This window comes from Crassostrea angulata, chromosome 6 (genome assembly GCF_025612915.1).
Source record: "Crassostrea angulata isolate pt1a10 chromosome 6, ASM2561291v2, whole genome shotgun sequence".
Classification (NCBI taxonomy): domain Eukaryota; kingdom Metazoa; phylum Mollusca; class Bivalvia; order Ostreida; family Ostreidae; genus Magallana; species Magallana angulata.
Genome location: NC_069116.1, coordinates 38,597,526 through 38,623,943, shown reverse-complemented (window position 1 = coordinate 38,623,943; position 26,418 = coordinate 38,597,526). Strand labels below are relative to the sequence as shown.

The 26,418-nt window shown below is 33.1% G+C and overlaps 1 protein-coding gene across 2 annotated transcripts; it reads right to left on the bottom strand.

Annotated features, from left to right (window-relative positions):
• Positions 1–416: 416 nt before the first annotated feature.
• Positions 417–24,965, bottom strand: LOC128187902 (Golgi apparatus protein 1-like). Of its 2 annotated transcripts, none has more exons than XM_052858579.1 (25): positions 24,577–24,965; positions 22,325–22,357; positions 22,136–22,222; positions 21,363–21,578; positions 20,289–20,534; positions 19,872–20,055; positions 18,984–19,225; positions 18,520–18,641; positions 18,083–18,184; positions 15,454–15,610; positions 13,003–13,146; positions 12,086–12,238; positions 11,575–11,688; positions 11,091–11,179; positions 9,797–9,911; positions 9,300–9,392; positions 8,630–8,701; positions 7,952–8,011; positions 6,797–6,926; positions 6,351–6,493; positions 6,117–6,218; positions 5,105–5,269; positions 4,626–4,746; positions 4,128–4,234; positions 417–3,628 (listed from the first exon to the last, which is right to left on the bottom strand). In XM_052858579.1, the coding sequence occupies exons 1-25, from the start codon at positions 24,958–24,960 to the stop codon at positions 3,461–3,463; spliced, it is 3,549 nt and encodes a 1,182-aa protein (XP_052714539.1). In that variant the 5' UTR covers positions 24,961–24,965; the 3' UTR covers positions 417–3,460. The 2 variants fall into 2 exon arrangements, with proteins under 2 accessions (XP_052714539.1, XP_052714538.1); XM_052858578.1 differs by lacking the exon at positions 15,454–15,610 and adding an exon at positions 14,270–14,453.
• Between the last annotated feature and the right edge of the window lie 1,453 nt (positions 24,966–26,418).

Here is a 26,418-nt window from a genome sequence, read left to right as displayed (position 1 = left end):
AATTATTATTTCAAGTAATTTAACACCAATTTTGATTATTCTGTAAAGTATTCTCCCCATTTTGGCAATGTGCGCATTGTTCTTCAACAGCCAAAATATGCTTTGCTTCATTATGAAAGACACCTTTACACCTATACATACCATTCTGTTTTAAAAGTTCAACATAGATCAGGTTTACTCATTATCATACAAAAGACTAAATTTGAAGTAAAATCTAAATTTGATTGAGACTAATACACTACATTAAGGTGGTATGGGACTTTATGATGTACTTTAATCCACATCAATATTCGACATATGTCCCATACCACCTTAACCAGTATTTCAGGTATATACATATATAGTTTTGTTTTCTGTTGCCCTATTTTGCAACAGAAGTCATTATTAAATTATAACAAGTACTGTCATCACAGAGATCAATCTATTATAACTTTTATTTCATATACATATATTTAGTATCATTCATGGAACAATGCATGATTTTATAGCTACATTAGTACCTGACACTTCAAGTACATTTACTAGCTGATTTACATTCATGAACAAAAAAACATTTCTTCATCATTGGTTTCTTATTTGAGCTGAATCATCAGTTTGTGATTTAATTAAAGATACAATATTGTAAATGCTGAAACCTCAACCAGTTTTCTGGAAGGAAAAATGATTTAAAATCTGTCTTCATAAAAATAAATATATACATGTAGAAACAGAAAATTTTAAACATTTCACATGTCAACAGACTAAGTAAGTTAAATACGCAAATAAACAAAATGAATCACAAACACCATAAAACCACAAGCCTTTAATATATGAATGTATAAAACTAATTAATGTCAAATGGTTTGTTTTTTTCAAGAAGATGGTTTGTTGTGATCATCTATTCATTTCATGTATAATGTTTAAAAGCACAAGATGCACATTTTGATACCTGTTTGAACTCAAATATTCATTTATTTTAACTTAAATCCACAGCATTCAGCTTAAAGTAACATCTTCCTAACATTCTTTTCTATTTTTACATGAGCCAGATTGTCCATAAAAAATAAGTCATGTACATCAAGTTACACATGTATTTTTTTCAAATAGCAACAAAATGTTTCAATACCACTTCTCAAATTTATTATTATTTTTTTTAATCTTACACTAGTTGATATGCACAATGTCTACTTTTTTCTCTTTTAACACATGATACATATCTTTCAGTAGAAAAATAAAAGATGTGCAAGATTTTAATATTAAAGAGACAATTTGTTTAAAGCTACAAGTTCATAAAAGCTAAACAATCACATATGAATTCTAGCAACAGTACGGGAGAAAAAAAAATAAATAATATGTGCATGCATCATTCTCTTAATTAATATATGTACATGTACATTTATAAATGACATAAAATAAAGGGTCTTAGTCGTATGAAATTGTATTGATTTTCATATAATTGTCTATGACAATGTTTTGTTCATTTACTTACTGATGCAGGATGGAATCAACAAAACAGAAAGATGGCAATAACTCAGGCAGACAAGGCTTACATGCCTATTTAAAAGTTAGCTGTATTTACCTATAAAACATGTGTAATACCCAATGCATGACACCCTCCCCATTCTACCATCTCACCATTTCTTATACATTATCTGCCATCTTTTTGTGGAGAGTAATTGATAGCTGCTACCAGTTATGCATTCTTGCAAACACTGTTATTAAATAACTATTGAAACATGCATCAAATAAGCACCTTGAGTATTAATTTCAATTTGCAAATTCACAGAACCAGTAAAGATATTTTGACTGTGCTGTGCTAGTTAGGCTGTACAAAGTTAATTCTATGTTTATCAACACCTTCAAAGTAAAAAAATCTACGAGGGAGAGCAATAAAATATAAACAAAAAATATTACCAACATACATGTGTTAATTCACATGATGAATAAATATATTCTGTTAGTATTCTAGTTTCCTGTAGATCAGCTGTTCAATAATCTGTCCTGTCATATAAAAATGAGTATTACATATATAATCCATAATGTGCCCTGTATTTCTAAAGACTGCAGTATTTAAAACAAAAAATGGAAAGGATATTGACGATATTTGAGTTAATTTTTCTTTCCTTTAAAACAAAAATTCCTCATAAACCTACCTGCCTATGTGACATTAAACATACAATTAGCTTTGGAGAGCCTTTAAAGACATACGTAAACCACAATTACACGTAAATAAGAATGTACTGGTATTATAAACATGTATCTGCAACACCCAGGTTATGAAGCATTTATCTTTCCCAAATCCAATGGAAGTACACACATGCATATATAAATATATTCAACTAAGAATGGAACTTAACAGTTAATGAATTCCCAACCTCAGAAATATAAGCTGTACATCAATATTGAAGTCTCACGTTTCATTCATGTCAGTAAAAAATCATTGAAAACACATTTAATATCCAACAACACATACTGTAACATTTATCAATGCCACTTGTTTGTACACTTATATGTATTTGCACAAATGGGACCTCTCATTAACAAAAATAAACATTTTTCACATTCACTCCATCTCAACAAATCAGGTACAAAATATACTTGATCACACATACACATTTATATATATATATATATCAATGTAAATACAGGAAAACAAATAGAGGTAAATACCTTTAATTTATTCATTTCTTCTTTAACCCGTGCTTTATATGCAAAGTTAATGATCATCTTGGCAAAAGTTTATTATTGGTGATCATTCATATATTCAATTTCAAGCAAAATTGGATAAAACCAATGCATAAAGATGGGGTTTTTTCTGGTAAAGGAAATGTTTCTCCCAGCATATTATTTAGATATCATAACTGTTATCAAATTATCTGTTGGTAGTTTGTTTTACTGTATAAACATTATTATGAATCTGTAGGTACGGTATGTAATCTCGGAGAATTGTAAAACAGATAGACCTGTACATGTTTATCATATAACATACAAGTATTTGTCTGTCTGTAATCAATAATAATGATACATGTACATACATGAAAATCACAGTGATGAGCCACTTTGCAAATTACACACTCCCTTTACTTGTACAGATTAGAATATGATAGTACAATGTACATGTCCTCAATTAAAAAAAATCAAGTAATTTAAATCATTTTTTCTCAAACATTTCTCCCTTTGTTCAAAGATGGCTTTAAATGAGCATTGGTAATAACTTAACTAAAGAGAAACATGTATTTTATATGACAAAATGCAAACAGCACTTTTAACTGAATTTCTCCCGAATATTGCCTTATAGACAAGCTTCGAGCAACAACCTAAGATCCCTGTATCAAGGAAATATAGTAAAACAAGAGCCTTAAAAAAAAAAAAAGGAGAGAAGGAAAGAAAAAATAAAACACAAGCAAGGACACCCCTCCTCCTCATCTGAACAGATGCTGCTGTGTGGTCTTTGGACTGGAATGTGCTGACTTGGGGCTCTCTACTTCATCTTGTTTTGTTTGGCCACTCGCTTGCTTACCCTCCCACAGGTAATGCCGACCAGGAAGAAAACCCCGATGATGCTGCAGATGACGAAGAGCAAGTAGTTCTTGGAGGGGGAGGCCACTATCTGCTGGTACACATCATGGAAGCCTTCTACTGGTTTGCCCTGAAGCAGTCAAAATATATATTGTCTGCTTTATTTTAAAATTGGCTTTTGAAGTACATGTATAGTATATGAACCGGCATCCCATCATTAATGAGGTGTGCAAAAAGAAGAATAGAAATCAGAAGAAATGACTGAGTTCTAGCATTAGCACACAAACTCAGATCAGCATACTGGTTATTTTTTTTTGTGTGTGGAAATATCAAACATATATATCTATATGTAGATCATATTTACCGTACACAATAAATTCAATGAAAGATATAAATGTTAACTTGAAAATGCTACAGATTTTTATCGTTAGATAAAATTCTATGTCCCTATTTAGATACATATAAAAATATAACAGGGCAAAAACTTTTCTAGATTCAATACTGTAACTCTTGAAATATTCAACCCAAGTGTGCATGTTCATGTTGCATTCTTTCATTGATAGCTTTTGGAATTGAAAATTTATAGCATAAATTTCTTTTCGAGTTTTAATATCTACAGGCAAACAAACCTGTGCTGCCAACTCCCATAACTGTTTCCTCTTGTCCAGTAATTTTCTGCACTCCTGGGAAACTTGTTTGGGATGATCTTCAAGCTCTGCTAATAAGCAAGCCATTCCTGAAAATAAAGTAAACAGGTGAGAATTTTGTTTCTCCGACCTTCCATACACTACAAAAACAAAGCACAAATGATATACAAATGTTTATTAAAATTAATTAATATGTGGATTATGATATTATTCACTTTATATTTTACTACCGGTAGTTAATCTTAAATAGTAACTGAGGAAAAAACACAGATGTTTCAACTGAGACAAAATTAATGAATTGAAGATAAAACTTAGATCGGACTGAAATTGGAGCCCTAATTGTATAATAGGTTGAATAGTTCTAAGCAAGCAAGTCCCTTTCTATTGATACTTGATGATTCCTTTTTTCAACAAACACTGCCGATAAATCAATGAGTTAATATACCTATATCAAACATTGACCAGTACACAGACACTTACTCCTTCCCTCCCCTGGTTCAAGGTCACCACAGAACTTTTGGAGGTCGCGCTGACACGCCATGTGAAGCAGGGGGTCAATGTTGATATCAATCTGGGCCTCCTGTATCACACGCTGGATTTCCTAAAAAAAGTCACAACAAAGTTACACAGAGGAACAAGGGCATCATATAGCACAGCATTTCCCTGAAGGAACATATATACATTTACATTAAAGAAAAGATACCATGTGTACACAACTCTTTGGTTGAAGTCATCTTGCCATATTTGCTGATTTTTACTTGTTTTGCAAAAACAGACATTCCCTACAATGTATTGCTCCTCTAACAATCTTCTGTTGTTGTTATACCATTTAATTTTCAATTTCTGAGGAATACATACATGTAGATAGTGTAACAATTTATCCACCGAAACACAAGACAGAAACCAGCTGATCCACAGCAGGAGTACTAACTACTAGGAAGTTTGGAGATAGCTAGTACCTGTTTGCAAGCATCGTTTGTGATGATGCGCTTGAGGAAGTTCTGCTTCAGACACTCCACCACTTTACCACTGCCATCGCTGCTCTGCACCATTTCCACCTTGTTTAATCCCATGGAGTTCTGTTTCATTGCCATCTCATGTTCATCTCCACAGTATTTGATGATCTAGCGAGAGCATAGTATGCATTGAAAAATTCAGTCTTGTTTATGCACTATTAAATTAATTCTTAGGGTTGAGGACCATTCACTAAGGGAAGCTATCAAGGCTAAGCTTAAAAGAAGTAAATGTATAATATGTTACTGAGAGAGTCACCAAAAGTAAAGGACTATGTGCAGTATTATGCATTTTTTGCCCCCAAAATCAAAGTTTTATAAAGAGCTTTAAAACTAAGGTGAAAGATAGTTAAAATCATATTGAAAATATGGGTGTAAAAGGTTATCACCACAGTGACGTCATAATGTAGAAATAACGTCATGAAGATTGCCTTATTTTGATAAATTGATGTTTTGTACCTAAATACGGGTGTTTTCCGATGGTTTTTTGACTGGGAAACATCAAGCGCAGGCTTGCTCAAGTACCATTTTTTAGTATAATGTGTATAACAATCTGAAGAAAAACATATGTTAAAATCGCACTTGAGCAGACCTGCGCTCTATACAAGTACTTCCGAATGCAAAATATAAAGCAAAAATGAGAATATTTTCATTTGTTTGCTAATTTGCAGGAATAAGGTCATTTACGTGACGTCATAGATAAACAGCAAATGAGCAATGGTGACTAAAGTCAAGATTAAAGTGATAGGCATTCTCTGTACAATGATTTATGAAGATTTAATTTTTATATGATACTATCTAAATATTGGTTGAAGTCAGGGGCAGATATTTGACCAAACTGCACATAGTCCTTTGATAGATGAATAATCCAGAAAGTCAATGAATGGACTTGGTGATCTCATGTCTCTAAAATAAATGACAAAAGATTTAGCACAATACTTGATGAATATACAAGTACCTCTTTTTCACAAGTTGAAGCCAATACGGGATCTTCCATGTAATTATGGGCCGAGTCTTTGATGACATTGCGGATCACATCATTACAATCCCGGGACAGTTTCTGCAGAATCATATAAAGAAAAATAATTTGCTGTGTTTTTAAACATTGCTGAAATAAATATAGAAAGCATATCTTTATCTCTGCATACATTTATTTTAACAAAGGTTCTTTGACATTTGAGTTATTTCCTACCTTTTCTATGAATCGCTTCCTCAGACATGTGACAACTTTGCCCTGAAGCTCATCATCATTTTTCTGGGTGTGCAGGACATTTTTACAGAATTTAGGTATGTCCATTCGGCACTTCTTCTGGAGTTCTGGGTTTAACCTGTAGTCTACAAAAAAGCAATTGCCAAGAATTCACCACATTAACGTACACAGACTGCACACAGCAATAAAGTCATTCTTAACAATCCTTTGATTCTTTTAGTTGACATGCAGTTACTATTTCATTACACAGCTGTAACATTTAATCAGATATTTCCTGGGTAATACATGCACTAACTCTAAACTTAATCTAATGCTGTTGTTGTTGTTAAAGGAATTTAAGTGCAAGATTTTAACAACAATTTCCCGGTAAATATCCATATACATGGTAAAGCTACTTAATCAATTCTTTTTCAAATACCAGTACATACCTTTGTTTTCGGCTATTTCTCTTTTAACAATGAGTTCGCGGCATTTATGGTCAAATTCCTGCTTATCTTTATGCTTTCTCAGACAGGGCAGAATCTCATCCTCCTTCATATCATCATCGTCACAGTATGTCTGAAATTAACGAAGAGCAATGAGCAAGGACTGTATATGGTAAATGAATTCTTGCTACAGTTCTAATCAATTTTAATTCTATATCTGCATTGTTCCCGGGTACTTAGTAGTCACAAATACGTTTTTTTGCACAAGTACACAAGTAAATGTAAATGCACAAAACATAGATATGATGACGCCTAGATCATCTATATGGTATAGATTTTCTACATCAAATTACCGGTACATAATTTATCGTGGCCTTTACTAAGGAGAGGCAGGAGGTGATTTTTAGCATTTTATTGATTAGAATTAAACACTAAAATTTTTATGTAGGGCATATTAGATTACTTTAAATCATTCTTAAAAACCTCTATGACTGAGTAATTCGCCTTTTCACTTAACTCTCCAACAAGAAGGAGTAACCCATGGGGGACATAAGCTAATGTGACCGTGACATTTACCAATGACAGGGATTAAATGACCCTTTTTGGAAAAGAGTCCTGGACCTTTTTCAATTGGGAATTTTTTATCGGAAAATTGCTCTTTTGGGAAAACAAGTTTAACAAATATGGCTAAATGCAAGTTAGCAAAAAACAAAATTCTATTCAGTTTTCTTTGTTTTCATTTGCATATTACACTTATAATCATTCAATTAATGTTTTCATCATAATAAACCACACTTAACAGAACCATCAGAAATTTTGATTGACATATACCAGGATTTCTCACTCAGCATAGCTACAAATTCAGCATCCTATCTTTTAAAACACAATACAACACAGTTATTTAGGGAATTATCGGTAGATTTTGGGAAAAAACAGTAAAATTTCAATTGGGAATGGGTCCCTTTACAGGACCTGCATGCAAGGGATATTATGTCCTAAATGACCTTAGAATAAATGCATGACCTACCCTCAGGTCATAGGCATAGCTTTATTCTAAGTCTGCACACCTGATTCACATGACCTAATTCTTTCTACCATTTATAAAACGATGCATTTATGAACATGCAAATGTCTACCTTGAACATTGAATTTTCTTACTTTGATCATTGCTTTACAAACTGAATGGACTTTGTAGTCACCAATCACTGCTTCTTCTTGCTAAAAAATTAATAATGACCAACTTTAAAATCATCAGGACTGCATTCTATGTACATGCTCAGTAAAATTTGGTTATAGCAAAGTCCTATGGATCAGTAATGGACTGCATTTGATTATAACCAATTTGATATATCCGTATAAGGAATTCATTATAATCAGTATAGCAAATTTACTATAAATGTACATATATTTTCTTCCATAAGACTACAATTAATGCTTATCAAGGCAAAAAAATAAATAAAAATACATTCTTTTCAATCCTAAAAAAATTAGATTGTAAATTGATGGATGCATGTGAAAGTAAATTCATACAAAACTTTTGCTAACAATTAAAAATATAAAGAATTAATTAAAAAGGTTTCTATTTTTTAGATCATTTTTCACATTTAATATGGGGCTCAAAATCAATTGTTATATCTGTAAATTTGCTACATCCAAAATTTGTTAAAACCATTAAATTTTGCAAGGATTTGTTAAAGATGTTGCTAAATACTCTACAACATGTCATTATATCTGAGATTTAGCTTTATCTGTGTTCTTAATAAACAGATTTTACTGCACCATACATTACATGTAGCAACATTGATGTAGCAACTCTGATGATTTCCCTCTACATACCTCTCTTTTAAACAGGAGCTTGTGACAGGGCTTTGATAAAACCTTCTGATTTCTCTTTAAACATTCCAACATCTGTGCAAGAATAGAAAAGTCATCAGAAAAAAGCTTTATCTGTAATCCTAAACCACATGGTCATGCATATAAAAAGATAAGATTCCCAACATTTTCATTTGTTCTGTTCAAGAATGAGTAGGTACTACAATATGATTTAACTACCAGTACATTCAATGTACATGTAAATTTTATGTCAGACAGTTATCCAATATGCATCTTCAAGTAGTGTACAATCTAAACCAAAATTTTCATAAAGCACTGGTAAGATTAAAATTCTCAAAAAATCTACATGGGACACATTTGTCTATAGTAATCTTAAAGAATCATTTACTATTAACATAATAAAAACAAACCAGACAAATCAAACAAAATACAGTCAAACCTCGTCATCTCGAACTAAATGGGACTGGTTAAAAACTTCAAGATATCCGAGTATTCAAGATATTAAGGGTAAAGTACTAAAAGTTTAAGTCTTTGGGACCTAAAAATCACTTCCACATATCCAATGTATTCGAGATATCGGTGTTCAAGATACCAAAGTTCAACTGTAAATAATTTATGTTTACTGTCCTGTTTTCCAATTTAACTGAACGAATGACAAAACCAGTTTTCTCACCTTTGCATTTCCTTTCTCCACATCTTTACACCTGTCCTCCATATCATTGTGGCAGGCCTGAACCAGTTTTTCGTCCAATCGAATATCCTCACCCTACAAAATTTTTGTCAAGCCTAAAACACAGCTTTACACAGGATGAGAGTTTGATTTTTTGTGTGTTATTTTTCAAATAAAACATTGTCCCTTGCTGTATCAAAAACATCCAAATGAATAATCAACAAATTCAGGTTCATACTTAATTTCAGGTATACTTGTATACTATTTTCAATTTAAGAAGATTTATATTTCTGTATACCCTAATTCAGAATGCAATCATTTCTTTCATGAACACTTAAATATAAAACTGATCTTTCACCATGAAATGCAATTACCATTACGAGAAGGATACATAACATTTCGAAAATAATCAAACCAACCTATGTCGTTGTGTTTTCCATTTCAACATACATGTATGTATTAACATAAATGTAAAGTAGAATAAGGTAATGGAATCTTACCCTTTCCAAGACTTCTGCTCGAAGTTGCTTTCGGCATACTTTATCAATTCGATGTTTTTCTTCTAACAAAGTATCATTTCGGACATGTTCACTGAGACATGAAATCACGTCAATTCTGTAAAAAAAAAACAAAAAAAAAAACATAATTCATGCATCATGAACATAATCATGCATTCCATTCTGAGGTCAAATCTAATATCATGAAGTCTTTTCTCCTTGAACTTCAAAAACAGTTTAAACTAGTGGGTATTGTTTTTTTACAAAAAAACCACATGTCTCCCCTTCTCCCGAAGGATTGTAATATGGGGCAAATTTAACAAATATTATTCAACAGTACACCTAAGTGTATTATTATTGTTCTTTGTTTAAAGTTTGAAGTCCTTCTGTCAAAGTATATTCAGGAGTTGAACAATGAAGTTTTTTCTAATATGACTTTGAAATAAAAATTTTAGGTCAAGGTCAAAAATTTTGGTAAGGTTCAACTAGGTTATATACCATCTATTCATGATACAAGTTAAAAGTCTGTATGTTAAAGGAGTCTTGTGTTATGGTCCGGACAATATTTTTTATGAAAAGCTTGACCTTGAAATACAAAATAGGTCAAGGTCAAAACTTTTGGTGGCGTGCACTCCTTCTCAATACCATATACCTATGTTCCAAGTTTGAAGTCTTAATGTCAAAGGGTATTAAAGTTATGACCCAGACAAAATTTTATTACTTTTTTCTTAATTTGACCTTGAGTAAAACAAGGTCAATGTCAAACATTATTCAATAGTACACCTAAGTGTATTATTATTGTTCTTTGTTTAAAGTTTGAAGTCCTTCTGTCAAAGTATATTCAGGAGTTGAACAATGAAGTTTTTTCTAATATGACCTTGAAATAAAAATTCTAGGTCAAAGTCAAAAATTTTGGTAAGGTTGAACTAAGTTATATACCATCTATCTATGATACAAGTTAAAAGTCTGTATGTTAAAGGAGTATTGTGTTATGGTCCGGACAATATTTTTTATGAAAAGCTTGACCTTGAAGAACAAAATAGGTCAAGGTCAAAACTTTTGGTGGCGTGCACTCCTTCCCAATACCATCTACTTATGTTCCAAGTTTGAAGTCTTAATGTCAAAGGGTATCTAAGTTACAGCTTGGACAAATTTGGATGAAGAAGAATAAGAATAAGAAGAATGAGAAAGTCGACAAAAACAATATGTCTCCCCTTTGAAAGGGGAGACATAATAATCAATGACATGAACTTCAGAAACAAATACATGTAATTAAAATGATTATACTCAATCTTACTTGGATTTTTTGTTTTTACAGAACTTCGAAACAGATCGCTTGCAAGCTTCCTTGAACTTGTGATCAAATCGGAAATTCTTCATGGAGATCTAAAATTGACAATATCATTAATGCATGTAGTTACAAATGAACAATACGATAATAAAGTTAATTAACTTCCATAAATCTCCATGTTTCCTATTAAAATCCTAACCTTCTGATCTTTAATTAAGTCAAACTTACAGCATCACATGGTCAAATTCTGAACTAAAAGTTCATTAATGCCTAACAATTTATCATTTAAAAAAGATATAGGTATTTACAATTTACCCATTACTTTTAAATTAGAATCTTTAAACCTGCATGTGTTACAATGTTAAGGACTATACAAATACATTGTACTGATTTTAAGTACAAGGTACTCTGGTTTTTCATCAAACATTCCAACAAGCTCTTTTGGACAAGACAGAAAAAATAGAGAGCTTGCTGCTACACAGAGACTAACCAGCTGGTGGTGTTCAATGCCAGCTCTACATTTCTCGTCCATTCTGGGTTTATTCTTGTTCCTGATCAGGCAGTCCATGATGTTGTCTGTGTCATCTCCCTCCAGTCCGTCATCCTGTTACAGTAACACAACACTGGTCAAACATGTACCTCTACACTGCACCAAGGACATTTACAAGTAGATACGAAGATAGACTGTAACAGTCAACGGCTGATTTTAAGTTTACCCCAGTATTAACAACGGTTTTGTTAGAATATCAAGCCTAAATTGAACTGTATAAATTTAACTATACATTTTTTTTATCGTATCCTTATACTTGGCATAACAACGTGTGCAAAAAAAACACACTTTTTTCAGAAAATGAATGAGTTCTAATTATTTTTATTTATGCTTCAATATGCTGAACTGAACTTTTAAAAAAATCAAACATTGTGCATGAAATATAATACCAAAGACCCTCAAGTAGCATTTCGATTTTCAATGAAATCAGGACCGCCTGACTGGCACATACCGTGTCACAGAATTTGTTGATCATGGGGGTGCAGGCCTTCATCAGGATGACATCTAGTTCTGGCATCTCATCCTCATCCTCCGTGAAGTTCCCGATCACTTCCTGGCACTCAACCTCCAAGCTGTCTAAATGCTCTTGTAAACACTGGATCTCCTAAAGATTGTTATACAATGTACAATACACAATGCAATACACTTGTATTTCTTAAAATCTTATCAAACTTGTCCCTTTTTTTCATTTAGAACCATTTTAACAAGACCTTGGACTTTCAGTAGGATGTAACAATCTATTTCTTGCGTCAAAACAAGTTAAAATGACGCTAGTTTCAAGCGAAATATACACCGATTGCGTAGTCTTTGCTCAAAAGCCAGACAAATCCTGTTGATTTCAAAGAGTCATGGCTGAGAAGCCTACAATGAAATAGACAGGACTACGTCACATTGCCGTTTGACTCAACTACCCAAAGTCCAAGCTCTTGTTAAAATGGTTCTAATCTCAATAAACTTGGCAGTAATTAAGGTGGAATAACACACCTGGAAAATGTCATTAACATTAAATAATTTGAATATGAAAGATATAATGATAAATACACTGTAGATCTGTCGAATAATAAAAAAAAACTTGCAGTTTGAGGATAAAAAATAAATATCTAAAAAATGCAAATCAGTAAGTATCAACAAAAGCCCCTGCGGGAATTGAAATTGGGATGTACAGATCACAAACCCAACACTTTAGCCACTCGGCTGTTGAGTTGCATGTTGCTGTCGATAAAATCCTCTGAATAAAACGAAATGGTTAAATCAGAGGTCAGCCATTTTGTGATGATGTGTTATTCCACCTTAAGAAAGGTTTATTTTTCATCAAAGTGACAGTTATATCTCTTACCCGCATAGTTGAATAGATAACAGTTAACCTACCTGGTTTGGGCCTGGGTTATCCATGTCTGAACAGTACATCCCCAGGTCCTTGAGACAGACTCGCTCCACCTCGGGCCTCAAATCCACACTGTGAGCTCTCTGTCTCATGACTCGCATGATCTCGGTTTTGCATTGTTTAGACACCTACAGGTACGTCATCAGATGATTACTCATTTGAGACAAAATGAAAATTCATGTCATATTTACATCAAGAGGTTTTTATATTCATTTCAAACTGTTAACTTGAACCATTAGAGAATTGTCAGTAAAAAAAAAGTTAATGCAGTGAACAGAAAATACATTTATTTTGAGAACTTGATTATATTATATAAGCAGCAGAAAGAAATAAAATTTAAGTGGTTTCACAGTATCACAGATATTTCCATCAAGTACAACAACTTATTTTCCTCCGCCTGTCAAAAGCACTGCCATGCATGCAGGTTAAGACGAATCACCAACATGCAACAGATCTTTAGCAAAAACAAAATATTTGGTCAGTTATGGTTCTTATTGTTTCCATTCCCAAAATAAGGATTACCCATTTACACATGGAATTTTCAGACTAATTTTAACCGAGTAAAATAATGGGTTGGCAGTGCGTGGTGATAAATTAGTAAAAAATCATCAATGAATGTACATGACAGTTGTGGAACCTCAAATAAACATAATACTTTATTTGATTCAGAAATATTCAAAGGGTCATCAGTAATGTTAGTGATGTGGCAGTGGTGAAACACAGGATCTCTCAGTACTTCAGCCTTAGTTTTATAAAATGTGCTTGTCCTGTGTACCCCCTGCACGTTCACTCAATCACGTCCTTTATCCATCTACATGTTTCCATTTAGCAATACATTTATGTATCTAAACTTAGGCATTTTCCTGATTCTTTATCTCTTGCATACATGTACAAAATTTATCTGCACTTTATTGAAAAGACTAGTAGTTAAAAATGAATCTCCAATGGAAGGAAATACATTTAGATTTATATATTATGTAAAAAACTTTTATAAGTGCTTATTTAATAGTACACAATGAAATCAACTGATCAAGTAATTGAATACTGGTTGCTGAAATTTAGGAAAAGGCAGCTTAGACATGCAGGAATATTAAATAAGAAATTCCAAGTTCTTCCATAAGTTTGCTGGAGCCTTCATATTTATTCCTGAATTGCATGTTGCTCAAATGCTTCCATCCTTAACAAAATGAAACTCACATCAGACAGAAACATAGATTGAAAGACTTGTATAAACAGTGGTGATGTGTATACCCCTTTCTGTTCATTAGCCTGATCCTTTCTCCCAGCCTTTTCTTGTCTGATATTCCTGTACAAGCATGCGACGGTATATTCCTTTTTCTTATCGTCTTTGAATCGATCCTGAATCCAGTTACCCGAGACTCCACAGAGCTCCTTGGCATTGCGTCGACATTTACTGAACAAATGTTGGTCTAATCTGTGGGGTAAAAGATCCGTAACTCTGCATTACCGACCCTTGTTATAAGACAGTTTTTAGCCCTCCCTGTTTCACTTTGCCAAAAATGACTTGTGATTTGTGATGTGGTAGTCCATTTGTGTTAACAAAGCATGCAGGCTGTTAAAAAGGTTAGTGTTAGGGAAAAGCATTTAACACAGAGGTTCCAGAATACAATATGCAAGGGTGTAATAAAAAGTATCTCTGTATTTATTTTAAAAAAGTGTCCAGTAGCATTAATTTTAGACAGTATCATGCCATAATAAACATCTTCAACAATTTGAATACCACTGAGATTTAATACTTTTCGTTAAATTTCACATCTTTACCATTGCGGTACTCTAATTGTATATCAAAGAGACACTTTGTATTATTACCACTTGCTTGAAAGGCAATAAATTGCTCTGCAATGTAAATATACCTGGTAAAAAATTAGCGGTACTAACACCAAAAGCACCGGAACAGACACCACAACTAGCCAGCAGAGAGACGCAGAGTGCAGTCAGGTCTGAACAGTGACACACCACAGCAATATCATCAAATGTCTAGTGTTGTTGGGCCGAGTCTTTGTATTTACTTTGACCATTTTTTGTTCTGCTTTGACGATTTATTACTGTGGAATCATATTCAATTCATGGGGGAGTCAGTGTGTCCTTGGGGAGCAATTAATGACCGTTTCATAGGGACGTCATTTCGTTGGTAAATCATTCGTAAACTGGTTTGTGGGGACATAATTTTGTGGGAAACTTGTTTATATGGAAGTTTCAGTGAATCATTTACAATGTCAAAATAATTTTTTTTCACAAGGCTGAATATGGGTTAGAGTGCCCCAAGAAATCCACAAACTTTGGTCCAACATGAACAATACTGATTCCACAGTATCAAGATCTGGTTAGCTTCTGATCAACACAAACACAAGATTCATACTGCTATGGTGTGGTACTGCTCAGAGACCTTTTTGATCGTCGTCGGGGGGCCTCACCTTATGACCAGAGTCATTTTCCTTCATGAAGCGATAGAGACACGGCAGTATTAGGGGTCCATTGTTAGGGTGCATTGACTTGGGTTCAGCCCACTCAGGGGCATGACAGAGTCTCTCCGCATCTTTATGACACCTCTTGTATAACGCTGCGTCCAGCCTAGAACACATACCCCTTCAACTCAATTCATTGTAAATCACCTTCAAATTTATATTCTATACCCCTAATTTGAGACTTACTCCATGCTAGGTTTTCCCCTCCAAATCCATCCCCCCCCCCCCCCCCCCCACACACACACACACACATCACACTCTCTCTTTAGGCCTTCAGGTCTATATATTGGAAGTTACCAGTTTTAGAAACTAAAAGATTATCAAAAATTGTTCTGTACCAGTTATGCATTTATAACAAGCATATGCATGGGCCATTATTTCAAGCTGAAGAAAAGATCACACTCTAGGTTTTGATTTCAATAGGAAATTTTAAGACTGATAATTTTAAACCAATTGGCATGGCTTGGTAAGTGTCTTATTTGTTGAGCAGATTTGTTTCTAATACAAATTTACTGTAGCGAAAAAGTTCAGGATACCAAAGTGCTCTTTATTGTTATAAAACATTTGACATTCAGAATTGAAATCTTTTAATTATTTTACTTTCAGATAACTGTGCACTGAAGCAGAAAAAATCTAGTATAAACACTGTGAACACAACAGTCAAGTGTTAAATTTGACCATCAGAATACAAGTCTACTAGTAGGATGAGTACTAAATGTCATGTATAACCAAAAACAATAGTGTAAATGTTATGTCAAAAGTGATAGGTAAATACTTTGTGTAATTCATAAAAGTAAAATAAGGAGAATGTATTAAATTCTGTATCAAAAAAATTCCTGTGGAATCATCAGAATTCATGGTGGCTCAATTTTCGTGGTATTTGTGGGTAGCCCTCCCCACGAATTGACATCCTCATTAAAAACAAATTTAGAAAGAGTTATCTGATAACCAACAATCCACTAAAAATTGACACCCATGAATTTATATGATTCCACAGTATGCAATGTACAAAGAATCTTTCTCTTATTAGTTTTTACGTCCTACAGCCTAATTCTCCAAGAGTCACTCATAAAAGTTTTGTGAAAAAGGATGCATAAAATCAAAGAGTGAACAAACTAGCATCAATTGTGGGCAATTTTTTTTTTGTCTCTTTTTCCATTTCTGGATGTCACCCAAAAAATTGTATAAGCATGATGTTTTTCAAACTACAAAGCTAAGCATTGAAGCTCTCACACTGAATTATACAATTACTAGTATATAAATGGCAATTCTGTTACCCCCCCCCCCCACCCCACCCCCCCCAAAAAAATCTCAAGCACACAAAATTATAAACATGGGCTTCAATTATTTCCCTCCTCATAGTTATCAACTATTCAATCCCAATTCCATTAAAGAGTGAAGGGAACAGCTAATGGACTACTTTACAAAAGCAACAAAATTCTAATCTCTCCATTACTGGCCCCCTCCACTTTAAACTATGTAAACTTATCACTGAGATTCTGAGCAGACTAGCTATACTTTTGAAGGTTCTTAATGAAATAAATTATCATTATCATCGACATAATAGTTAACTATAAAAGCACATTTGCATTTCAACAAAAATCATACTTTACTGACATTATCAAACTGTAATGCAAACTTTCGGAATTTTATTATGGATCTGCATTTTTAATCTTTTGTCATTTACAAAATTCAAAAATTTAGAATGCTTATCAAAACAGCATTGACTATAACTGTCTAACATTACTGAGGAGGTCTTTTACAAATGCAGTCAGTTGCACAATTAATTTTTTTTTTTTTTGTAGAGATTGCACATTTTTGTTTCTGGATATATTTTTGATGTTGTTTTAAAATTTGTTTTAGTAAAACTGTGAATTAAGAGAAGATTTAAGTGATAACATATCAAAGGAACAAAAAGATTAAAAGGTCATAATATTTCAGCAAAATAAATATCTATATTAAGATATAGCATGAACAAGACAATGACACTACTAGATCACAAATAGTCATCATTATGACATTCCTGGCATGATTTTATTGTATTTTTTCTTCAGAATTTTCCAACAAGAATACGTGGCAATAAGTATACACATGTATTGCAGTAACTTTAATTAGAAATACACTGAAATCAACAGATAGTCATAAAAGATTTGAACCCCACACGATTACTTATACATGTACATGTATGTGTTGTTATCAATGAAAAATAATTTTTAAAGGAATGACAAGTAGGTATACATGTACTTTGGTACACTGTTAATAAGTGGATGGAATGATGTTGAATTCTGAATTCAGTTCCACATTCCTAAAAATTCTGATGTGCATATTGTGATACTAAATATGACATTAAGTAGACTTAAATGTAAATCAACAAATCTTTAAAAACAAATGAGTGTGAGATTGAAACTCAATCAAGTCAAATCTAATAAACAGCTTTTCTAAGAAATGCTTTATGAGAGGAGAATAGGACATATATTTCAGTGTAAGTCTTCTCAGTAAGTGACATACTGTATGGTTTCAAAAGGAATGCAACAAAGTATATATTGAGTTCTTTTGACCTATTTGATGTTTGCATTACCTGAAGTCCCTTGCTACAAAGTACTGAATCTCCATCAGTCTCTCCTCACACTCATCAGTCATGATCTCCGAGTCCAGGTGGTCCATCAGACAGCTGATCACTCTACAACCATCACCAGCAGGTTAAAATCTAGTAACACTTCTCTCTCTCTCTCTCTCTCTCTCTCTCTCTCTCTCTCTCATAGTACTTCTCTCTCTTGGTTTTTCATACTGTGGATAGAGTTACATGTAATAATATTCTAAACTGAATATTCAATATTCATGACTAGAATAATGGTCTTATCTGCTTGCTTTCCTTAACAAACTTTCAATTATTTGAAAATGTGTCTTTTGAAAAATAAAACTTTGCTTTGAATATCTTTAATATGATCGATCAAAGAAAAACATACAAAACTCTCTCTCTCTCTCTCTCTCTCTCTGGTTTCAGCACCAGGTTACCTGGCATCTCCCGGCTGTACGTGTTTACACCCTGACTGTACGACGGGTTCACAGGCCATGTGTAGGACCTTGTCCATTCTGTAATCACTGCCTGGGTCAGCCTCTTGAATCAACGCCTCCAACTGTGTGTGAAAAAATCAACATGTCATGTAGTGATCTGTTAATCACACACTAAAACATCACCACAAAATTGCACATTGATGTGATATCAATCATAATAGTATGCATGCGTTATCCATTATAAAACAAACATATAAATGATAGTGCCAGCTTATCCCGTCTCAGCTTTGCCATTTCAGGGCAACAGTTTGCTTCAAGCTATGAACTTACGACAAACAAACAAACAATTTTTTAAAAACAGCAAACAAGTGCATTTTTCTTCTTGCTTTCAAAATAAAAACCTTTTCTTAGTTGTAATCAGAAATTTAAAACCAAATTAACGGAAGATTGAAAGAGAAACTTACAGCTCTCCTACACTTGGGTGACATCTCCGATTGTGCCGCGTGTTTCCTTTGGTCCCTTGCCGGGCGAGCGAGGTTCATCAGACAATGAATAGTTTTGCCGCCTCTTTGGAGACCATTTTCACAAGATTCCAGTATCTCTGCGTGACAGTCGTTCAAAATCTCTGGGCTGATCGAATAGTCCTCCATCAAATCTTGCCGTAGTTCTGCCATTTCTATTTGGCATTCGTTACTGATTACTTGTTCTTGTTTGAAAAGAAAAAAATGTACCATTATTTCCTACATGTATCCCTTATTAAACAAACAGGTTTGAAAACGAGAACAAATGTAATTCGATATTAAACCCTTTGATTGTTATGAAATTAAACAAATTGTTTAATCAATGTACATTCCCTATAACAATCAGGGTTTGCTTTACATAGACCATGATAATAGACCATCTTCCAATCTAAAGAAATATTCTACAAGCAAATTAAACCATTGTGATTTGTATTCATAATTCTTTGCAAAAATTTGTATAATCAATACGGACTTTCAAAAATGCTGTATCATTCATCAACCATAACAAAACTCAACCAGCTGCTGTTCAATTTTTTTTATGATCACGGTTTCATCATTTTTTTTAACATAGATTTTTGGGGCGTTTCTATGTTGGGTCCATCAACAAATTCAAAATTACATTGTATATTGAAGTATATTGTAAGTCTAAAGACAAAATCAATCATTTGTATAAGAAATGTCAAAGAGGGCATTTATCCTCAAAACAGAAATTTACTCAATCAATGAAAATCTATGCCCCCAAATGTCAACGAAACCTTTGAATATACACCATGGCACCCCTGTTGCCATTGAAACTTAAGATGTGGGAATTCTGTGCTTTTGGAATTTTACCTGTTTTGATGGCATTTTCTAAACATAGTAAAATGTTGGCTCTTCGGAAATCTCCTTCTGCCACTTTGTCCTTTTTATTGCAGCCATGTTCTTTGATATCTTTATGACAGGCACTGTAAAATGTCTTCTCCACTTTAACGTCTTCAGCTATTAACCTCTGTCTGATGGTAACCATTTCTTTGCACTGGAATCAAAAAGAGAATAATAGCATACAAAATTCTCAAGACTGTCTAAACACACTATATTCTTTACAAAAAAAAATTGTTTTTAATTTCAAGCTATCATCTGTGCTTTAATTTTATTAACTATTGACTTTGTTAATGTGCCAACAAATAGGAGTTGTAAAGTTTCTTTTTTAAAAATTATATATATAAAGAACTTTCAAGAGAGAAAATTATCCACAAGGTCTGTACCAACCTGTGTGGACATCATCTTGTCAAATTTGTGTTTGAATAAACATTCGTAAATCTTCCCTCCGCCGGCCGGGACATCAGCGCAGAGTCGCTCCCTGTCCTCACGACAGGCGTAGTACAGCTGACGATCTAAATGGTAGTCGTCCGCCTGTAGTTCAGCCACTCGTAGCAACTGCTTCCTGCATCCATCATGCAAATCACCAATTTTGTTGGCCAGGCATTCTAAAGTTTTCCCCTGGGTATGCACATCCTTAACATGAAGGAAAATATTCAATGTTAATTTTTTTTTAAACTTTCTTTTACACATTATCTTAATTTCTTTGATTTTTCAATCTACCTACCATTAGGTCCTGTAAAGTCTTAAAGGGTCATGGTCACCATTTTTTGTCAAATTCTATTTTTTTACAATGCTTTAGAAATGCATTTTTAATGATCTAATGAAATTTAAGAGTCAGTCATTAAGTTATAAGCAAGATACAGAGCTCATAATTCTTTGTTATGTAAACAAGGCTCGTGCCCTGTTTTTGTTTACATAGGTTCAATATACCAGTAAAAAAATCTTTTTCAAGCTGATTTGTCTACATGTATATTCTTATTCATTTTTAGCCTATATAAACAGTTCCTAATGTTTAACACATTCATTTAAGGTCTAAAATTGGATTTTTCACTTCAACATTCAAAATGTAAACAAAAGCTTTGTTTATTTAGTAAAGAATTGTAAGCTCTGTACCTCAATTATAACTCAACGAATGACACTTAAATTCTGGTAGATAATTAAAAATATGCCTTTTTTAAGCATTGTAAACATTAAAATCAGAAATATAATTTTTGTCCAAAAGCATGACCATGCCCTTTTAATACCAAGGACTCTCAGAAAATGTCTTCATAAAAAGGTAACGGTAATTATGGTGTATGGCATTGATGGCTGAATAAATTATATGACATAAATATCATAGAATTATAATCAGAATAAATGATGTGACATTGACCTTCTACCAAAAATTCAAAAGGCCAGAAGTCAAACCAATATTTGTATTTTTTCCTAAAAATTTCAAACCAGAGTCTAAACTTGACTTACGTTTTCATCTGCTGGGCCAATTCTTCCACATTTAAGCTGTTCAATGTCTACTGAACATTGGTCAACAAAATGATAAATCAGTCTATAGTCACTGAAAACAATCCTGGCCATTTTCTCCAGATAAGTGTGGCAGTTGCCTGTTACGTTTTCAATGTTATCGACAAGGCATGGAATGATCAAACCCTTCCCTTTCTCCAGCTGAGAGCATTCACGGATCTTCAACACAAGAAGAACAAAAATTGACAATTTTTTTGTTTATGTTCAAATTCAGGTGGTTTTTTTTATCCACTGAATGACAAATGTAGAATAAACATAATTAACATTCATAAACTTTGTATCCATTTTAAGGATCATATCGGTATAATAACGTTGACTGACGTTACATAATACGTGTGAATATTCTGATCAGGTTTCTGATGCATGGCAAAAAAGCGGGAAATACTCATATTTCCCAGGACGGTGGGAAATACTGGGAATTCCGGGGAATTACTGGTATTTCCCGGGAAATACTGGAAAATTAAGTTTAACTACATATTATAGTATTTCATACTTAGTCTTAATCAAATCTGTTGGAATGTAGACAATATTAATAGTACACCTTGTCAGCAATGAAATTTTTTAATAGTCTTTCATGCCTGTACTATATCATTATTATATAGTACAGGCATGAAAGAGTTATTTGAAGCTTTTACAATATAGCTAGAAACCATGATCAATACTTTAAAATAACACAGCAAAAATATACCTATCTAAGGAACAAAATAAAACCTCACCTGACTTAACTCGCTTTTACAAACTTCTTGAGCTGCGTAATCAAATCTGTCATCCTTTGTTAAATTGCGTTTGTATACCCAAATATACTGAAAATGAAAGGTTAGATTAATGTGTAATTTTAAAAGGATAAAAATATTCATTTTAATAACATCTGTGTATTTTGGGTTTTTTGGGGTTTTTTAACTTACATGCTGACAATCTGATGATAGATCATCCATAATCTAAAAATAAACAAGAAAAATAGAAATAATTTCATATTCATAATGTGTGAACACTATACTGTACATTAAATAATGTAAAAAATATATATAATCAGTCTTTAAGAACTTTAGGTTATCTTTGATTTTCAGCTGAATAGTAGACATTTTAATTGGCTGTTGTCATTACTATAACTATAATGAGTTCATTCAGTCATCTTAAAACTTACCTACTTTATTCTTATAATCATAAAATTGCCATAACCCTGACTTGTCAATATATCATTTGGACAATTTCATGTAATAAAATTTTTCTCTTCATTACCTCATTACCTTTTCTATGTTAACTTAATAAATTGTAATTTTTTTTTACATGAAACATGTGCATGCTTTATTCATGTTACTGGAAATCGAATATATAAATAATTGACCACACATGAGTCACCAATGTATTCAACAGGTGGCAGGTCACAATACCAAATATACAAACAAGATCTTTTATGTCAGATGTAAAGTAAAATTGATTAAGGTACACGTAAAATTTAAAAAAAAAAATACTTTTGTAAGTTGTTGGAATATATTTCACTCTAATTGTAAACCTAAATAAACAAGGAGAATTCAGTACTGGTGACTATGTTTCAAAAATCTATAATTTACAAAAGGGGGTAAACATATGCCCAAATACTGTAAAAAGGGAAATATTCGCCCCCGTTTTATTTTCGCCCCTTTCGCCCTTATTGTCAGAGGGCTAATATAAGACTGGTTGAACTCTATATTACAAATAATATTTCCGTTAACACAACTGCATCTGGGTGAATTCAAGACGAGGCAAAACTGTTTGCAAATGTATATAGGCGAAAATTACACAGGGCGAAAATAACCCTGTATAAAATATGCAAGGGAATATTTAAAAAATTTGACTAAATCAAAGGTAAAAGATTTTGACAAGGAAATTATGCGATGCACACTGTACATGTTTTCAAACTGTAAATTCCCTGGTAGTTGTTGTCATTCCCTCAGTTGTGCACACTGGTAGTGAAATTGTCCAGCATTTTTCATATTCATAGAAACATTTGTTTTACAAGGTGTGTCAAATACATTTGAAATTAAATGTTTATAGTCAGTCCGAAGTGATTTCTTCCATCACTTATAATGATTTTTTATTAAAATAAATATATCTGTCAATGAAGTACAATTCAAATTGATAAAAGGGGAAAAATCCAAGATTTCTTCATCAATATATCATCCATTTTTACATGGAGAATTTCACAGGAACGGTAAAACATCATTAGGATATTTAAAATACGATATGTTAACATCTTATATCCATTCAAAAGTACTCAGGACACCTTGCACAATTTTTTAATATTATCATTCGGGCTAATTTAATGTCTTTTGCAATGCAAATTCCCTGTAGACTTTCCATTTTTGGTTTTGTATCGAAACCTGGAGTGGTAGAGGGAGTGTTTCATAACAGATAATCTGAACTATTTTCATTCTAATGAAGAATATAATTTAGGTACAAAGGTATTTATACCAAGCGCAGCGAGAGGTGGACAAAGCAAGGATTAATGGTATCAGTGAAAATCAGAGTTGAATCAGGGGCTAAAAATCTTTGATAAACAATGAAAGAAGAAATAAACAAATTTCAGATCACGTATCTGTTACTTATGAAACACGACGTCATAATGTAGACTGAGCATGGGATGTTTAGTTTAATTTGGCTAATGATTTGAGTTGGCAACCAGGCAAATCCTACTGTGTGTATTTCAAATAAATTTTGTTTTATTAATATAAAATTGCACTGTTTTAAACCTGTGCTCGGTCCAACAGTCACACCATTTACATATTAATTATTGAGATATTACCCAAAAAGTGGGGAAGCAGAAACTTGGGTGAGTGTAGTATGCTATAAGAAACTTTTCTGACATCAGGTTGACAAAATGATTGAATCCATATATGTCTAAGTTAAATTCTACTCCATACCAAAAGTCACTGCATTATCATTTACAATGCTGTTATAACTGATATTTGCAAAGTATAAAATATCACACATTTCACATCTTTTTTTTTTTTTTTACAAGAAGTGAAATGGCATACACCATTCACAAAATTCAACTTTGTAATTGACTCATGACACCATGAGCATCATATTCATGAATATCAAATGCGCTATTTATCATATTAAATGTCATTGTTTTCTTTTAATTAAGCATGCAAAATCCTATGAAGTGCGTGTTTACCTTCAAGTCATTTTGTAAGCAATCCAGAATGGCGAAATTATTCTTATATATTTTCGGATTACAGTGTTTTATAATATCGTTTGCACACTCCTTAGTCTCAGAAAGCCTAATAGCTGGAGGTTTTACACCTTCGGGCTTAGCGGCACTCAATTTACTTTTATCCACTGGTGGAATTGGTTGATGAGTCTGTCTACGGAGAGAGCTAGCATGTTTCTCGTCAATCGCTCCTGTTCTATGAATGTCGCCTGCTATTTCATTGACTATTTTATTACCAGGGTGTATATTTGCAGCTCTTCCATCTACATTTTGTCCATTTACACGAATAAGTAAAAATACAAACACTGTGAACCTCAGCATCATTACACGTCGCTCACTAACATCCATATTGGAGGAAGTGCCTTTTACGTCATTGTGTCTAATATCACTCCACAGATGGCTATCGTCATATGTTAATGAATTAAGTGAAAATTGTATAGCTATATGCTGAATTATTTATGTTGCCGTTTATTTTAGTATGACTGGCAATTTATCAATTATTTAATTTTCTTGGACCCCCTTAAACTTGGAATATATACTGCGCAATAATACAAAAGTAAATAAGTTCCGGTTTGTAAAACTTAAAATAATAACCATGCGAAAGAACAATCCCGAAATAATTTTTCCATTTTTTTTTTCATCCATCGTCCATTAATTTTTTTAATAGTTTATTTTTTTAAAGCCAAACTGTGGTAATCATTTGAATGGTATATTTTCTAGTTGATACATTGATCACATTAATAGCAATGCGGATGCGACGAGGATATGTTGAGGGGTAACGGTTACCGTTCTACCCCACCCCTCCCGCGATTCCCCGGCGCTCTATTATTTTCTAAAATAAATAAATTAATTAATGAATTAATTAATTAATAACAGTTGCTACAAAGGTGAAATATGCAACCAAACACTATACTATAAGAAATAATTTTCCGCTTGACCGCACACAATGCACATGCAAGTAAAGTCTAGACGAGTCGGGATTTTCAAAGGAAGTTCATGCGGCTACTGGCAATGACATATATGTCCATTCGTATAATATCACATTTGTAAATAACTTTGTTGTTGTTGTTTTACAAATGTTTTTGCCAGCATATTACAGTACATTTTCGGTGGCGGATTTAAAGGGGGGGGGGGGGGGGGGGGCTCGCATCCCTCCTAAAAATGTTGAAGGTGCCAGCCTGAATGACACTTCTTTTGGCACAGGAAAACATTGCAATTTCTGAGTCTTTATTTATATCAACGTTTTTGGATACGAGTGAGATTTTTCTACAATAGACTGATTCCAACGGTCTAGTATGATGAAACCCAGTTGGTTCAATGGTCAGTGGCATCGGAAGAAAATTGAAAGTAAAGGGGGGGGGGTAGAGCGTAGCATCAAAAATCATGAAATTACTATTTCATGGGAGGGAGGGGGTGGTGTAGCGTAGTGTAGTATACCTATAGCTTCAACCTTCAATCTACTTTGATTTTTTAATTAAAATTTTAAAAATGATGTTTGCTGCGAGAAAAAGTGTGGGACTGGCCTCTCCCTGATACTACGTCCCTGATAGTTATGTCTAGCTTTGCAAAAATATTGTAAATTCCAACGCCTATGATGGTGTAACGTATGAATCCCAGAAACCAAATTTAGTCTTGCTTGTGATTTATCAACCACCTTTGAGTAATTGGTTATACTAGCTAGTGTGTTGAACTACTTTTCCATGTTTATAATAACACAAACTAACATGGTTATCTTTTTTTTTAAACTTCATTGACATTGTCCCATTAAACTCGATTTTTTTTTTAACTTATTCTTAGGAAAACAAG